We start from the raw sequence: 17,938 nt of genomic DNA, 5'->3' as shown, positions 1-17,938 counted from the left end.
GCAGGGTTTCCAGATGCACCTCCTACCTCTGATCTCCCAAGATGGTTCTAGAGAGGAGCTAATCTCAACTTAAATAATCAGTAATTAGACAGACTTCAGTCTTTCACTATTCTGTCTTTTAAAGGGTAGTTTAAATGATTTCTGATTATTAACCTGTTTCAATGTCCTCACCTTCTTATTTTATATTTTCTGTTAGGTGTGCTTTCCCACTGCTGCTTCCTACCCTGTGTTCTCTTGGATAGACTAAGCTTTCTTTCTTTCTTTTTTAATCCTCACTCAAGGATATGTTTATTGATTTTAGAGAGGGGGGAGATGGAGAGAAACACTGATGTGAAACCGGTTGCCTCCTGTATGAGACTTGACCAGGGATCGAAGGCACATCCTAGGTATGTGCCCTGACCAGAGAGAGAACCTATAACTTTTTGGTGTATGGGATGACGCTCCAACCAATTGACCCACTTGGCCAGGACAGACTAAGTTTTCTTTATTCCAGTTTATTTCCTCCTTTGATTAGAAAGCCCTACATTCAATGGTGAGGCAATGCATTGTTAAGGACTGTAGGCTCAGAAGCCAACTGAGTTCATATACGGCTCCCCCACTACTTGGAGACATGGCTTGGAGCAAGTGTACATCCAGCTTTGGGCATATCTGGGCCCTTGCTGGATTCTTGCAAGATGGCTCCCTTTGCTTCCTGGGTCTGGCCATTGTGCCTACGATGTTTCCCTTGCAGCTGCTGAGCTGGTGACTTGCCCTGGCCATTCTGGCAACCTCCCAGCACAGCAGCTGGGTGGCTTCCTGAACGGCAGCTCAAGTCTCACAGGCAGCCTTTCCCTCAAACTGCAACCTTGATGTACTGCTGGGGTTTCCCATCTGCTTCATCTCAGTTAGGAATGACTCACATTTTCAAGGTTCACTGACAATCCATGTTTGATTCTATAGTTGGGCTGTGCATTTACTTGGTTTTAATTATACATTTTTTTATTATTTGGGGAATGGGAATAATATTTTATATTATTTGGAGTGAAATGGGAAATTTAAGCTTGTACTACTGAGACCACCATATTTAAAACTCACAGGTTCTTTTTAATTATTTTTACAATGAGTATTAGAAAACACAGCCCAGTCCTTATAGCATGTCTTCTGTGCCAAAAAAGCACAACACAACATTTTGAGTTGAAAGTAAAGTAAGTCCAAAAAAGAGGTTAAAAGTCGGTAAAGATATGCATTTGCAAAATTCCTCGTCCCCCCCAAAGCAAGCTTGTTTCTGGTCTTACTTCTCAAAGCTGTTATTATTACAATAATCTCCCTCCCTCATATGTCACTGGTTTCTCCCTCCGTTCTGCATCATCCCCACCCGCACATGAGCACTTTCTAGTAGCTCCTGACCTCACCTCCCACTCCGCTGCTGCTACCGTTTTCCTCAGCTCTTATTCACAGCATGGATTCTTGGGTTTTCTACAGGCAACCAGCTCCTCATTTCACTTTCCCATCTTGCTCAAATTGGGTTCCGTCCAGCCCTTTCTCCTTTGACCTCTCTGTCGCCAAAAGCCACGGTTAAGCTGCTTTTACCTTACTTGACTGCACAGCAACACTTGATATGGTAACTGTACTTTTCTCTTGAAATGTTTCCTTCTCTTGGCTTCTGTGACATAACCCTTTCCTGGTAATCTGCTTCGCTGGTTGTTCCTTCTCTTCACCAGTTCCTTCATGTCAGACCACAAACCTAAATGTGGGCATGGGTGTCCTCCTCTTCCTTAGCCAGTTCTAAGACTTTACACATAATCTACATACTTGTTACAAAAATCTCTATCTCTAGCCTACTCCAGATATGTACTCATATACCTAATAGCTACCCAGATGTTTAGTAGGCATTTCAGACCTAACACAGTCTAGTGACAAATCTTGATTCCAGTTTTGCCCCCTGCTCCACGCCCTCCTCCTCCAACTTCTCTTGCCCAGTCCTCCTCATCTCAGCAAATGGTCCAATGCTTAGCCAGATGCTCGAGCCAAAATCTACTTGTCATTCCTCTCTCATCTAGCCAACCCATGAACAAGTCTTGTCACCTTTCCTCCAAAACACATCCTGAAGCTGTGCACTACTCTCGGGTCTACAATGGTCCCTTTTCAAAGCTGTATCATGCAGCCATCTCTCCTGGACTCCTGCAATAGTATCCCTGAATGTCTCCTTGCTGTCTAGTCACAGAGCAACTGTAGTGATCTCTTAAAGCATCTGTGAGACTGTGTCACTCCCTGCTTAAAATCCACCAATGGTCTTCTATCACCTTAGCCAAAATCGAAACTGTTTAGTCTGGATTACAAAGTTCAACATGATGTGGTCCTTGTTCATCTCCCTGATCTCATCTCACACCGTTGCCCTGTCACTCAGCATCCTCCAACCACATGGACTCCGTTTGGTACCTAACACACCACATTACCACTGCAATAGAGCCTTTCCCTGCTGTACCCTCTGCCCCACCTGCTCTTTTCTCTGATCTTTGTGTGGCTGATTACTGTCCTTAGTATCTCCTTAGAGACTCTTCTGACCATCTACTATCTTAGGTATTTATTTAATCATATTTTTGTGGAATCTATAATGTAGAACAGGGAATGTTCAATAAATATTTTAAAATAAATGCATGGATAGAATTTAAAGCATTATTTTTATGAGTCCCAGTTGTCAATTATCATTATTAACAATAAATAGCAAGAACAATCATATCTTACATTGAATGATTGATATATACTAAGTACTAATCTAAGTGCTTTTTTATATATTATTTCACTTAATTCTTTAGCAACCTCACAAAGTAGTTATTATTACCCCCATTCTACACATGAGAAAACTGAGGCATAAAAAGGTGATGTGATTTGCCCAAGGTCACAAAGCTACAAAATGGTAAAGTCAGCATTCAAACCAGGTAGGCTAATTTCAGGGCCTCCATAATTAACTATTCAATATTTTGTTATTATGATCCAGTTGACCCTTGAATGACATGGGTTTGGATTGTGTGAGTCCACATACATGCAGGTTTTTTCAATAAATACTATAAATGTATTTTCTCTTCCTTATGATTTTTTAAAACATTCTTTCCTTTAGCTTACTTTATTGTAAGAATGAAGTATATAATACATATAACATACACAATACGTGTTAATCAACTGTCCATGTTACTGGGAAGGCCTCTGGTTAACAGCAGGCTATTAGTAGTTAAGTTTGGGTGAGTCAAATGTTATACATGAATTTTCAACTGCATGGGGCCTGGCATCCCTAATTCCTGTGTTGTTCAAGGGTTAATTGTAATTAATGTCAGTAATAACCAGCATTAACTGAACATCTGTAATGTACCAGGTAGCTGGGCCTTTTATTTAGGGTATTTAGTCTTCATAACAATGGCCTTAAGAATCAGGTGTTACTACACTCATTTTACAGATGCAGAAACAGAATAAAAGAAATTATATTTCTGGCCCCAGGTTACACAGCACGTGAGTGGCATGGCCAGCATTCCAATCTAGATGTGATTCCAAATCACTGTTTTCCTACTAGACTGTGATGGCCACATTTCCTCACGAAGAACACACCTTTTCCCACGGCTCACAAACCACGAACTCAAGGACTCCTTCTGCTGATTCTGGAAAAGTTTTTCTTATCTCCTGTTTCATCAATTCTTTTGTTTTTGTTCATTCACCAAATATTCATGGGAAAGACTCCATAATTCTCAGTATGCTATCAGGTTTCTTTGAGTCTGTTCTCACCTGTGAAGAAACTTCTCGTACGTCTGGCGGAAGGCAAATCCTGCCCGTCGCACCCTCACGTTTTCCAGTAGTCCAAGGTACTCAACTTGATGCCGGCAGCGTTCATCATCAAATATCTGCGGGGATTTCTTGTCATTGGGTTTGATGCAACGTACGTAATACGGTTCCTAAAGAAATAAATCAGCAAATGGTAAGTTTCAGAAAAATTGCAGACTAAGGACGCTACCATGCATTTAGTGTTAATTGTGTCAAATTAAGTTCTGCTTCTAACTTCTCAGGCATATAACTGTGAATAAAGTGGTTATTCTTCCTTTCCCTTCAATTTAAGGTTGGAAATGTTCATGCGTTTAGCTAAAATTTTATTATATTTTAGGGTTAATCAGGACTAGGAATAAAACTAGGGAGTAAATAACTGAGATATGTAAACATTGAGTTTTTGCGTATTTATGGAAACATGGTTAAAAGTAACAAGAGGGATAATAGAAGGGGGCAGGAGCTGTGGTAAGATTAACTGCAGCGAAGATGTAAAATATTAAGCAGAGCCCTGGTACATAGTAAGTGCTCCGTAAGTGTCAGCCACTATTATTATTATTATTACATTAGTTTGTGCTTTTGAAAAAAAGATTAAAATTTATGACCATATTTGACATTCAAAATTTATGAGTATATATAAGTAGAGAAGTTATAAAACCACCTGTAGGCATCAGTGACTCTAAGAAAGCTTAGCAAAAAGTCCTTCTGTGCCAATTCCATTTTGTACCCTGCATTATATAATAACTCCTTTTAAATATAAAACTGTGTTTGGCACAGATCCTGGTACACTGAAGATAACAAATTTTCACTGGATGAATCAATGAGGTCAAATGTATCCTACTTATTGGTGTAAAGAGTTACTTTTCCTTCTCTGACTCCATTATCTGCCAGACAGACATTTAAGTGACGAGTCCTCTATAGTTAAACTGGGTAATTCTGAGCGGCACTGAGGGCTGGAGCTGAGGAGGGTAGTAAATAACTTAAAAAGTAGGAGAGATTGAAGAGTGTGAATTGCGTTTTGAACAGAGCAAGTTTTCAACATCTAAACAGACAGAAGCTCCACATACAGACTGATGCTGCCCTTCCATGGTGAAAAGTCATGGCGTTCTGTTCCTTTCCCTAAGCCCGGCTGTGTTAGTTCCCTGTTGCTGCAGTAGCAGATTATCACAAACTTAGTGACTTAAAACAACACAAATTTATGCTCCTACAGTTCCGGGGGCCAGCAATCTGAAATGGGTCTCACAGGGCTAAAAGTCATGGTGTCAGCAGGGCTATTACGATATTTTCTGGAACCCCCTGTCTTGTCTTTTCCAGCTTCTAGAGGCTGTGCTCATTCATCCTTAAAACCAGCCATGGGCACCTGAGTCTTTCTCATGATTCCCCCCCCACCCCCCAACCTCCCTCCTTCTCTTCAAAGGACTCTTGTACTTACACTGGGCCTACCTAAATAATGCAGGATTTATTTTAAGATCAGCGGATTGGCAACCTTACCTCCACTGGCAACCTTAATTTCTCCTGCTTTGTAACAACATATTCCTGGGGGTTAGGATGCAGAAATCCCTGGGGGGCTGTGGTATAATTAAAAAAATATATACGCATATCTCTCTGACCTTTGTCCCTGGTTCCTGGAATAGAACTTCAAAAACCTTTGGAATTTCCTGTGATAGGAATATCTGTTATGTTAATGAGAGGACTCCTGCCAGGTCCCTAGCTAGCTTCAGGATGGAGGCTGGTCACCAGAAAACCCTCCACTTGATGGGATGGCTGGAACTTTTGGCTGCCTGACCTCTGGAGAGGAAAAGGGGTCTGAAGATTGAGTTCATTCAGGGGGCAATGATTTAATCAGTCATCCTTATACAGTGAAATCCTGATTAAAAAAATCAAAAAACTCTGGATACTAAGGCTCCATGGAACTTCCTGGATGGGAACATATCAATGTCCTAGGAGGGTGATGCACCCTGGCTCCACAGCAACATCCAGACCTTGTCACTCTGTATCTGCTCATCTGGCTGTTCTGCATAGCTGGTGTCAGAGAACTGGGGTTGGAATGCAGGGGCCATTATTCTGCCTAGCACACCTGCCTTTCTTCATCTATCTGTGGCAGACTGAAAAACAGGACCGCAATATTTGGCAGCACCTCCCATCAAGAGGTGGACTTTCCATCCCAGTTCTTGAATGAGCTGGTCTTGTGACTTGCAAGTGAATGTGGCAGAAGAGACACTGGGTAACTTGTGGAGGCTCAGCTTTGGGAAGCTTTGTTGCATTGGAACACTTCTATATGTGAAGAAGCCCAGGACTAAAGACTGTGTGCAGAGAGGCCAAGTTATCCCAGCCACCCAGCCACCCAGCAGTCCAGCCATGCCATGTGAGCAAGCCATTGTGGACCATCCGGCTCCAGCTGACTACAGCCACTTGGTGAGCCCAGGTGAGATGAGCAGAAGAACCGGCCAATCAGCTGAATCATGAGAAATAATACATTGTTGTTGTTTTAAGCACTATATTTTAGATAACTGATCATTCTTCCCCATTCTGAAACACCAACCCTTGGCTTAGATATTAAACAGAGGATTGATATTATAAAGCACAAACAGAAACGTTAAAAAACAGTGATGGATGATCAAAATCTTCACTAAATCTGTAATAGTTTACAAATGGAGCATTTACATGGGGAGGTTGGAGATTGCTCTAAAAAAGGGCTTATAATATTTTAAAGCAAACTTAAGAGGATGTGGAAGTGAGGGAGGGAATCCTGCTTACTTGAGGATTTTCTGTATTTTGGGATACTGGGTCTTTACTGCTTGGTGAACAAACTAAGAGAAGTAGCACTAAGCCTAGTAAGTATCAAAATGTTACTAAATCTACCCATATACTTTGGTACTGGAATAACAGAATAAGCATTACACAGAATCAGGATACTTGGGTCTTAGATCTCTGCTCTTAACTAGCTATGCTAATCTCTCTGGACCTAATTATTTCATTTATGAAATGAGGACATTAGGTTTTTTTCTTTAGTAACCACAGACTAGGTAATATAAACCAACATCCATGCTGGTAACATTCAGGATAGGCAAATAAAATATGCAAAACCTTTGCTTAAAGACACTGGAGAGCTAGCAAGATAGTGGAGAATTATGCAACGGAAGTCATGGAGAAGGGCCCTGGTTTGAGACCTCCGTTTTCCTGGGGAGTCTGCCAACTGCAGAGCAGGTGGATGGGACCTGAGTTGGTGGTTCCAACAGCCTCATGGGGCAAGTGAGACAGAGTTTAGAGACCAGGGCCCGAAAAGGAGGAGGTCATGGGTTAACCCCTGCCTTTGGGTTGGGATCCAAAAAGGCTGTCACTAGCAATGAAGGTGACTCAGAAGTAGGCAGGCCATCATGAGGACCACAGTTCAGCTTTGAATCACTTCACTCTGTAAAATCAGAATAGCTTATTTGAAATACTAGTTCTCTTAGGTGCCTGAAAGTAGCAAAGGTAAATCTTCCCTGGAGAAAGATGACGTAAACTTGGGTCTCCAATAATTATCTCTAAAAACAATTTTGCAAATATAATGTTTGGAACCAAATAAAAATTAACCAGACATATAGGGAACCAAGCTAGCATGAATTAGAAACAGTAAAACAAAACACAAAGTAAACAGACCTACAAGGTCTAGATACTGGATTTACCAGATAAAGATATTAAAATAACGATGCTTACCATGTTCAAGATGACAGAAGACAAGATTGAGAATTTTTTAGAGGACAAGAAACTATAAAAAAGAACCAAAGCAAATGAAGAACCTAGGACTGAAAAATGATGGAAATTAAGAACTTAGTGGACCAGCAGGAGAGTACATAAGAAATAGCTAAACTAGAAGGTAGGTGAGAAAAAATTTCCTGGAGTGAAGCATGAAAAGGAAAAATATGGAAAACAGGGAAAAGAAGGTAAGAGGCACAGAGGATACGTTGCGATGGTTTCAGCAACTGGAGTCCTGAAGGAGAGGCAGGATAGAAGCAATATTTGAAGAGCTAATAGCCAAGAACTTTCCAAAACTGATAGAAAAATAATCAAGTTGTTACAAACTGAAGAAGTCCTACAAACTCCAAGCAGGATAAAATAAAGATCTACACCTATGTGCATCATAGTGAAAAGCAGCTGGAGGAAGAGAGACTATTGTGAGGAGCAACATACAGACCGAGAGCCGACCTCTCCAAAGAAACAATGGAATCCAGACGACAAGAGAGTATTACCTTTAAGTGCTAAAAGGAACTGCCAACCTACATTTTACACCCAGCAAGAATATTCTTCAAGAATGAAAATAGTATAAAATATTTTCAGGTAAACAAACAAAACAAAATTCGACAACATCAGACTTCAAATAAAACAGGATGAAGTTCAGGCAGAAGAAAAATGGTCCCAGAAGAATATTAGTGATACAGAAAGAGGAAAAAAGAGATGATAACTGAGTAAATCAAAACAGATATTGACTATATGTGGTAGTAATAATGATGATATTATCTCACTAGCTTAAAATATACATAATTAAAATCCAGGACCCAAATAGTTTGGTGGGAGGAAGGCAGGTAGAATTAAAATGTTTTTATGGAACTTGCATTGTCCAGGACAGGAGTAAAAGTATTAAATAAAACTAGACTTTTATATTCAATAAAGGGAATAATGAAAATAATTCCAACACTGACTGGCAGGGGAGAGGGTGCTTTCGTAGGCTTAACTAAACATTCTGACGTGAAAGACTCACCAGTTACACTTGGCACAAGTCTACTCTGGACAAGAACATGGCCTGCAAGGAGGCAGTGCCAGGGTCCTTGCAGTGGTGCACACAGCCGTCAGGTGAGAGCCTGGGTGCAAGGGGACGAGATCCACAGCAGGCAGGTGAAGGAAGTGCTCTTGGCTTAAAAGCCTTATGCCTCGTAGGATCTGGTATCTCTTATAAAAAAAACTATGAAGGCAGAGCTTCCAGGGTCCCAGAAAGGGACAATGCCTACTACATGAGTCATTGCACTTGGGAAGCCCACCACACATTTCTAGTTCTCCCAATGCAGCCAACAGGGGTAATTTTTGCCATAAGTGATGTTGTCCAACCATATAGTTGATATATATCTTAGTAGATTAACAGGGGAACAGAGCTAGAAATTTAACAGAGGTTTAACTGTCAAGCAAAAAGAACAAAATTTTGTTTACCTTTTGCCTACAATAATCAATCAAAAGGGTTATAAAGGAAAGAAAAGAAATATAGAACAATCGAATACAAAGCACTAATGTGATGATTGATTTAAATGCAACATACAGGAACTACATTAAGAGTAAGTGAGCTAAATGGTTTAGTTTATTCCAAAGACAAAGACTGTTAGAATTAAAAATCCAAAACTACGTGCCACTTGTGAGAGACATACTGGAAACATAAGGATACAGAAAGGTTGAAGTAAAAGCGTGGAGAATATATACCATGCAAACCTATTTCATTCATGCAAAGCTGACTTTAAGACAAAAAAAGCAATACAGAAATAGAGACATTTCATAATGACAAATGACTCAAACACTGGGAAGAAATAACCGTTCTAAATTGAACAAGCCTAATAAATTCTCAAAATATTTAGAGCAAAAACTGAAGGTACAAGGAGAAGACACAAATTTAGTTACAGATTTCATCATTTCTTTGACAAAACAAAGACATCAGTAAGAGTGCAAAAAACTTAAATAATGCTTAGCAAATTTGACTTAATGAACATGTATAGAATATTAAATGCAAATTTTTATATTTAAACAAAACATATAAAGAAAACAAACATTTTTTAGGGATTCAAGTCACAGAGTATATTTCTCTAAATGAGATTAAGCAGGAAAGAAAGAGCAAAGAGATAACCAGAAAATCTTGTATGTTTGGGAATTAAGAAATATACGTACTCCTAAATGACTCTTGGGTTGAAAAGAAAATTACAGTGTGAAACAGAAAACATCTGAACTCAATAATTTATACAATCATGTGGGCAAAGCAATCTAATATAAGGTATCATTTGAGTAGTGAAAGTAACTTTACTAAAAGGAAACCAGTTGAATGGAATTTTACTGGTATTGGCTGATTACGCAAAGGAAGTGGTAAGACTGAATTAGACATAAATGACCAACTAAGGGTCATTTAAGGACCTTCCATCCTGTTTAGTAATATAAAAATCTTCAGATAAGGAATTCAGTGGAGATACTTTCTATTTAATCAGCATTCTGTCTTAATTTGTAAGTGCCACCTCCTCTCTCATTTATAAATATTCAGACTAATTTAGCCTAATAACTCCTGTTTGACAAATTCTGTATCTTATAAAGGTTAAATCACAAAAATTAATAGTGATCCTACTTTCTTGCACTTTTGAACCTGCTTCTCCCTATATTTTGTGTGAAAAATATCAATTGGCAAAGCATAAAGACACTGTATTTAGATATTCATCTATTTAACCTGCTTGGAATACTGTCAAATTGAGTCTAAGGCAAATTTGAGTTTATTTAATAATTTCCTGACCATCTGTTCAGAGTGCTGTATCAGCTAACAACAGGTAGATAAAATTAGTATAACTCCTTCCCTATGTTCAAAAGACGTACAGTCGAAATGGGGAGATGAGGCAGGCATTTGAAAACAGGGTGTGGATGGAAAAAGCGAGGAATCAGGGGCTTGTACTTATGGTGACGGAGGACAAGGCAATTCATGTGAACCCGATGAAGTCACTGCAAAAAAGCGATAGACAAAGGATGGAGGGAAATCTCCGTAAATGCAAGAAAGAGCTAATTCGACAGCTAAGAGGAGGGTAGGACTGAAACCCAGAGGGGTGACGCCAGCCCACAGCGCTGCTCTAATCTCTGAGCTGCTGTGGATGTGGACGAGGCAGCCAGGAGGCCGAGCAGAACCGCTGCCAGGCTGTGGGGGCCAGGCAATGAAAGCTGGGACACGAGACCCTGCGTGCGACCCTGAGCCACAGCCTAGAGTCCCGAAGAGTGAAACCTGGCAGTGAGAAGTGAATGGAAAACAACCTGGCCCTTTCAGGGGTGGCAGCCCATCATCGCTGAACCACTCCAGGCCTTGGACTTGGGTGACAGTGATCCCAGGTTGTCAGAATTTGTCTGATATATATTTTTAAACGTGAGCTTTCACTTTTCTGTTATGTTAAGGTATCATTAATAAATGGCAATCTATATTTTTCTTTGATTTGACAATTTTTTACATTTACATTCGATGTAATTACTAATATATTTAGATTTATTTCTATCATTTTACTTGACCTAGCTTTCTTATATTCTTTTATCTCCTCTCTCCTATGTTTTTTAGGACTAATGATTTTTTCTCAATCTGGTGCCCCATCCCCCCCGCCCCAAGTTTGGAAGTTATAATCTCATTACTATACTTTTAACGATTACACTAGAAAATTTAAAATGCATTTATAATATTAGAGTTATAACACAAGAAATACTTTTATCCTTTTCCTGAACAACCAAGGATATTAAACACTTGAATTATAGTCATTCATTCTTCTTATTTATGTGGTATTTTTAATTCTACCCTGTATTTTTAGTCCAATAAAATGTTACTTTATAGAATCAGTTTATTTATATATACTCACATATTTACCTATTTCTTTGCTTTTTATTTTGCATTTCAGACTTTCATGTAATATACACTCACTCCTGCCTGATGTATATCCCTTAGAATTTCCTTCAGTGTGGTTTTAATGCTGTTTCTATTTTTCACAAAGACTCTTTATTGTATCTTTGTTCTTAAAAATATATATTCTCGATATAGAATTTTGGTTCACAGTTATATTCTCTCAGCCTGTATTGCTTTGAAGTTAATCTGCTTTGAAGGTATTTTCTTTGTCTTTGATGTTTTGGGGTTTCACGAAGTGTCTAGATAAGATTTCTTTTAATCCTTTCAGTTTGGGATACAGTGTACTTCCTGACTCTGTAGGGAGGTGTCTTTCATCATTCTTGAAATTCTCAGCAATACTTCTTCAAATATTATTCTGTCTATTTTCTCCTCTCCTTGTATAACTCTGATTAGAAGCATATTAGATCTTTTCATGTTATCTTCCATGTCTCTTCGTGTTTCATTTCTTGGTCTTTCTAAGTAGAATTCTGGATAATTTCTTCAATTCTTTAATTTCACTATTTTCTCTTCAGCTTTGTCTAATATTGGGTTGGCCAAAAAGTTTGTTTAGTTTTTTCTGTACTATGGCTCTAGTAGCACTTAGTTGTCTTTAACTTCATTCAAAACAATTTGTTAGATTGTATAGTGACAGCTGTCATATCAGTGTGCATTTTTTAAAAACCTATTAAAACTGGTGAATTTTTGTGCTGCCACTTAAATATTGAAGATTGAAGAAAATATGCAACATTTTCGGCATATTGGGCTTTATTATTTCAAGGAAAGGCACAAACACAACTGATACACAAAAAACGATTTGTGCAGTGTATAGAGAATGTGTTGTGACTGATCAAACGTGTCAAAAGTAGTTTGCGAAGTTTCTTGGTACTACTGACATTTTGGCCGAATAATTCTTTGCTGTGGGGCTGCCTTATGCATTGGAAGATGTTTAGCAGCACCTCTGGCCTCTACCCACTGGAAGCCAATAGCGGGAGATAGCTGACATACTTGAAATATCCAAATCAATACAGTTATTGGTGACAATGAAAAATGTGTGTTTTATTTTACGGAAAAACCTAACAGACTTTTCGCGACACAATATGATGTTGAACCTATCCATTGAGTTTTTAACTTTATTTAGCTTTTATTTCTATCAATTGCCTAGTTACTTGCTTTTTCTCTTATTTTTAGACCTTTGATTTCTTGAAATAACATTAAGCATTTCTATATTCTGTTCCTGATAATTCCAGTATAAGTAGTTTTCATGAGTATAAATCTGTGGCTTAGTCTGATTCTCACATGTTATCTCGTTTCGTGTGTACAGCGATTCTTCACTGTGAACATCTTATTTTCCTTATAACTTTATCTTTGGAAATTCTTTAAGGTCTGTTATGAAGGTGAGTTCCGCAGTTTCTATCAGATGCCTAGGGGCAACACCAGACCCAGACCACTTTAAATTGTTGGCTTGAACTTTTTCAGGCTCCCCAGTTAACTTAGAATTATAAAATGTCAAGGGATGTTCATGTAGCCCTCTTGGCTCACTGCCAAGGACCAAGAGAAGCAGTTTTCCTTTAAGATAATAAGGGATTACTTCTAATTCACTCTGGATGTAACCCTTTGAGGAGGCAGCCCCCTGGAGACCCACTGTGTGTGGGCGCATGTGTGTGTGGTGTGTGTGTCATCTCTCATTAGACACCCTAGTTTGGGCAGGCTCTGGGCTTAACTTCCAGGTCCTGGCTTTGAATTACTATACTCAACATTATCGACTTCAACAAATCCCCACAGGCTGCAAGGCAGCTTTAGTGCCGATTATTTTTCCTCCCACTCAGTTAGCTCCTGCCCTCACAGCCCCTGGGCTGCATGTTCCTTGCTCTTGTTAGTTCATGGCTGCGTTCAAGAAGTTGGCTTTTATAACCGACCTAACACTTCAGCTGTTTTCAGTTGGTTTTAGTGGGCACTCTGTTCACTGTGCTGCCAGAAAATGCAATACTCGCATGTATTTTTAAGATCTTTATGTCTACGTACGTGAAACTGATCTCTAATTTTATTTTCTAATATTAATCTGGACTAAGGCAATATTAATCTCATAAAATTAGTCAGGTAGTGGCATACAACTGTTCATAATATTCTGATGCTTTGTAAAATCTCTAATATATGAAGCTGTATCCTTTTCTAATTCATAATATTGTTTTCTCTTTTTAAAGTCAGTTTTATTCAAGGTTTGTCTATTTGATCAAATTTTTGATTACTTTAAATTTTTTGCTATTAAAAATTATTTTCTTTAGATTTTCTTTGGAGTTCCTTTTCTGGCTTCTCAGGAAATTAACTCATTTGCTTTCCGTGTTCCTTGTTTTTCATACAGGCATAACAAGTGGAGCACTAGGGCTGTTTCCTACAAATTTTGACAAATTCTTTGTCATGCAGTTCCAAATATTTTGTAATTTCCATTGTGAGTTCCTCTTCACCCTAAGTTATTGAAGAGAGTATTTTTAAAGTTCTTAAACAGATTAAAATTTTTAAATCTTTATTTTTATTTTACTTGCAATGAGGATGGAGAGTGTATTTGCATATACATTTCTTAAAATGGTTACGACCTCCTTTGTGGTCTAGCCTGTGGTCAATCTTGTAAATGTTCCATGTATACTTGAAAGGAAGCCCTGGCTGGTTTGGCTCAGTGGATTGAGCGTCGGCCTGCGAGCTAAGTGTCGCTGGTTCGATCTTCCAGTCAGGGCACATCAGAGAAGGAAAACTCTGACTCCAAAAAACCTCCGCTGCCTTGCGGCATACCTCTTCAGGGGAAAGGCTAAGGGAGTAAAGCCCGACAGAAAATCCGGAGCCGGAGTCCCTAAGGCGGTTTGACGTTGTAGTCAACACCGGCAACTCCTGCGGCGCACCTGAAGCCAAGCTGTATTGACTCCGTCTTTCCCTTGGACCCTTCAGCTGCGAAGAGAGGGGGGGTCTGCTGCATGGGCAACAGCAGACCCTCCATATCACCCTGCCCAGGCTCTGTAGCTTCAGCTTCACTGGAGAGGACACTCCAGCGTCATCGCAAGATGTCGATTCAACACGGGAGGAGACAGATACCGTGTCACTCCCGAGTCGGACTGCACAGCCATTCTCGGCGGTGCAGATAGACTCTTAAGAAGCTACACCATCGTCTCTCGAGACGGACGGCTGCCGACGACGACGACGACTTGAAAGGAATGTATATTTCCTATGCTCTGGGTACAGAGTTTTTTTGATCTATTAGATAAAAGTTTAAATCTGTTTTTCAAAGCACCTGCATTGTTACTAAGGTTTTTGTCTGCTTGATCTATAAGTTTCTGATAGCTTTGGTTTAAAATCTCCCACTAGGATTGTGTACTTGTCAATTTTTCCTTGAAAAAATTTCAGCTTTTTTTGCTTTATAGAGTTCATGTATAATCATGGCTATGTTATTAAGTACCTAGTTCAAAATACAGTATTCCCTCACCTATCGTAGGTATTACGTTCTAGATCCCTCCGCAAAGTAGGAACCTTACATTTATTCTACATTCTTAAACGTACGTAACTTTAACAACATTCGTGTGCAGTACCGCAAAATCCCGCGATATAGTGAAAAATCCGCGATAAATAACTAAATATAATATTTTTTAAAATCCCGCTTTATAGTGAGTCCGCGATAAGTGAACCGCGATATAGAGAGGGATTACTGTAGCTTTCTTGTCCTGAGTATTTTCATTTTATTATTAGTCTCTTAATCTGTGTTAACACTTTTTTTCTTAAGTTCTATGTTCCCTCACATTAATTTTGCTTTTAATCAAATTTTTTTTTGTGGGGGGCGGAGTGGGGGTTTGTTGTGTTGTTATCTACCTCTCTGTTTATAACCTTTCTGCATAGGATTAATTAGGTCTCTCCTTAGGTGGATTTTCCACCTATCTAATCTGTTTAGTTTGATTACAGTTACCGGGAGTAGCAATTATTTACATTTCCATCACTTTATTTTGTATTTTCTAAATGTCATCAATATTTTCCCTTTGTTTCTGCCCCACGCATCTTCCGGCTGTCTGCTGTCCATATTCTCCTGCTGCCCCTGCTCCCGCCCTCCTTCCCCCACCGCTGTGAACGTACAGACTGGAAGCTGGACCAAAGGCTGTTAGGCTAGCTGCCTATCTCATATCCAGTACCTTTTTCCTATTTTGAAACAGAATATTTATTCCCAGCTGGGTGTACTGCTGACTAGAATGACAGGGCACTTCCCAGCTTCCCGGGCGACGAGGTACAGCCCTCGAGGTGTGGCTGCGGTGCTGTGGGAGGCTGCCCGGAAGTCTCCTTAGAAGGGAAGAAGCTCCAGGTGCTGCCTCGGACCAGGAGGACGCCTGACAAGCACTAGGATGGTAGAGCAGAAAGACAGATGGGACCTGGGTCCCTAATCACCTTAGAGCTGCTACACCAGTCCTGAGATTGTTCTTCTATGCTGCATTTACAGGACAGAGAAATAAATGCCTCTCAAGTTTAAGCTGCTAACTTGGAGGTCTCTTTTATTAGCAGCAAAAGCAACCTCTGATACATAACTATAGGGGGTTCTAGTATTTAAAAAAAATACACATTTTAGAAAAGTGATTCTTTTCTAGTTAATTAAATAAATCTAAGTTATAAACAATATACTTATAAATGATACGTTTTATAAACACTATCTTTACAAATAACATATTTTGTAAGTATATATTTTATAAACTTCTGTGTTCCACTCTACAGTATTTCTTGTGTCACGTGCCTTCTTGTTAGGCTCACCTTCCCCTCGCTGGGTGAGCGGGTGAAGCTGATGTGCAGACAGAAGCGGAGAGACAAGAGGAAGAGCCCTAATGAATTCTAGTCTTTGGTGCCAGGGCCCTTCCCTGCACCCCCTTTCTGGAGGTTTGGTTACACAAACCAATAAATTGTGCTTATTTGTTGTTACTTGAGGCCAAAGAATTTTGATGAAAAGGAAAAAGAAAGCTACTGAACACACACGTTCTTGTGGCATTTGACTAATTTATCCACAGTGAAGTAACCAGAAATGGTATAGATTTAAATTCTTAGAGAGGAAGTTGATATTTTTTTTAAAAAAGATAATAATGAAGAAGAAAATACACAGGAAAAGCACCAGAAGAGAAAGATAAAAATGAAAGAACTAAAAAGAACGAGACTGCTAATTTATCAAACTTGTTAGCAGCAGCAGTTAGGAGTAAAAATTTGTTCTTTGAGGAAAAAAACAAGAGACTAAAGTTATCAAACTATGTTAGACCTCAAAGGAACAATAAAACGCAGAAGTGACTGTCAATACTACATCTTTTGATTTCAACTATTTAAAACAGCCTAATGAAAAACCAAAAAACAAAAACAAAAAATAAAACAGCCTAAGGACAATACTTAAGTACCAAACTTAATCTTAAAACTCTAGTAGATCATTTTGTATTCAGCTGATACACAGATGGTGCATTATCTCCAAGGTTATTTTTCAAGCCAGCCCTTGTCATCAGCACAGGGCTAAAGTTCATTTTTGTCAAGCATATGCCACACACACACACACACACACACACACACACACATTGTTACTAGGACTTTTTCCTTGACAACAACAGTAGGATAAAAAGTCCAAATTAAAAGGTTTTTTTTTTTTTTTTTTTATTCTGGGACACAAACAACTGTTTCACTCAGCCATGTTAACAACAAAAAGGAATAAAAATTCTATTGTAACATTCACTTTAAAATATATATTCTTCAATCTGATTTACTATAATTACCTAAAAAACAGAACAAAAATTCTATCATAACATTCACTTTAAATACATATTTGTCAATTTAATTTACTATGATTACCTAAAAAACAAATTATACAGACATTCTCTACATCATATATCAAGAGGTAATCTAAGAATTAACATGGACATTTAGAAAAGAAAATAATTACCTTTGATGTAAGGTTGTCTACTAAAGCAATCATAGAATTCTTAAATAAGGTGGCGGCGGTCAGAGGTCGCTTGGTCACCTCTGTAATGCTCAGTTTGCCTTCGGGCCACATATTCTTCAGCACAGGATTTGAACTGAGAAGCACAGAAAGAGCAATTCAAGTAGACTGAAAAAGAACTGCTAAGCAGTCTTGCTGAACTGTTATCCTGGGAGGCACGATTGGACTGCAGACTGAGCTCATAAGGCCTAACTGATAAAACAATTCCACCCAGAAAATTATGCTGACAGATGTGTCCAAACTACACTATATTAAAAAAACTCTTTAAACTTCTTTAGAGCGACATCTGTATTACTATGACCTAGGACCCTCAAATAACGAACATGGGGTGTTACAACACATACATACAGTGAAATGGTTTTGGTGGTAGTTAAAAGAACGAGGGAAAATGGCTAGTAGGAAAATGATTCTCAATGCTATGGTAGGAAACATCGACGTGAAAGCATGTTCTGACTGAAACAAAAATTCATACAGAATAGGTAACTGTACAGAAAGCCAGGCCTTTCTTGAGATACAGATAGGAATATAAAACAATC

At 38.9% G+C, this 17,938-nt stretch overlaps 1 protein-coding gene across 1 annotated transcript in view; it reads right to left on the bottom strand.

The window, feature by feature from the left end:
- LOC149998108 (unconventional myosin-Id-like) overlaps positions 1-17,938 on the bottom strand; it is a 167,731-nt gene that overhangs the window by 37,142 nt on the left and 112,651 nt on the right. Inside the window, exons 14-15 of the mRNA XM_090290753.1 lie at positions 17,346-17,478; positions 3,754-3,920 (exon numbers count right to left, since the gene is read on the bottom strand). Coding sequence (XP_090146879.1) covers positions 3,754-3,920; positions 17,346-17,478 — 300 coding nt within the window. The remainder of the gene's footprint in view (positions 1-3,753; positions 3,921-17,345; positions 17,479-17,938) is intronic.

This window comes from Furipterus horrens, unplaced genomic scaffold (assembly GCF_987537825.1).
Source record: "Furipterus horrens unplaced genomic scaffold, mFurHor1.1.pri manual_scaffold_11, whole genome shotgun sequence".
Classification (NCBI taxonomy): Eukaryota; Metazoa; Chordata; class Mammalia; order Chiroptera; family Furipteridae; genus Furipterus; species Furipterus horrens.
The sequence above is the reverse complement of the archived record's forward strand: the minus strand, read 5'-3'. Positions and strand labels throughout refer to the sequence as shown.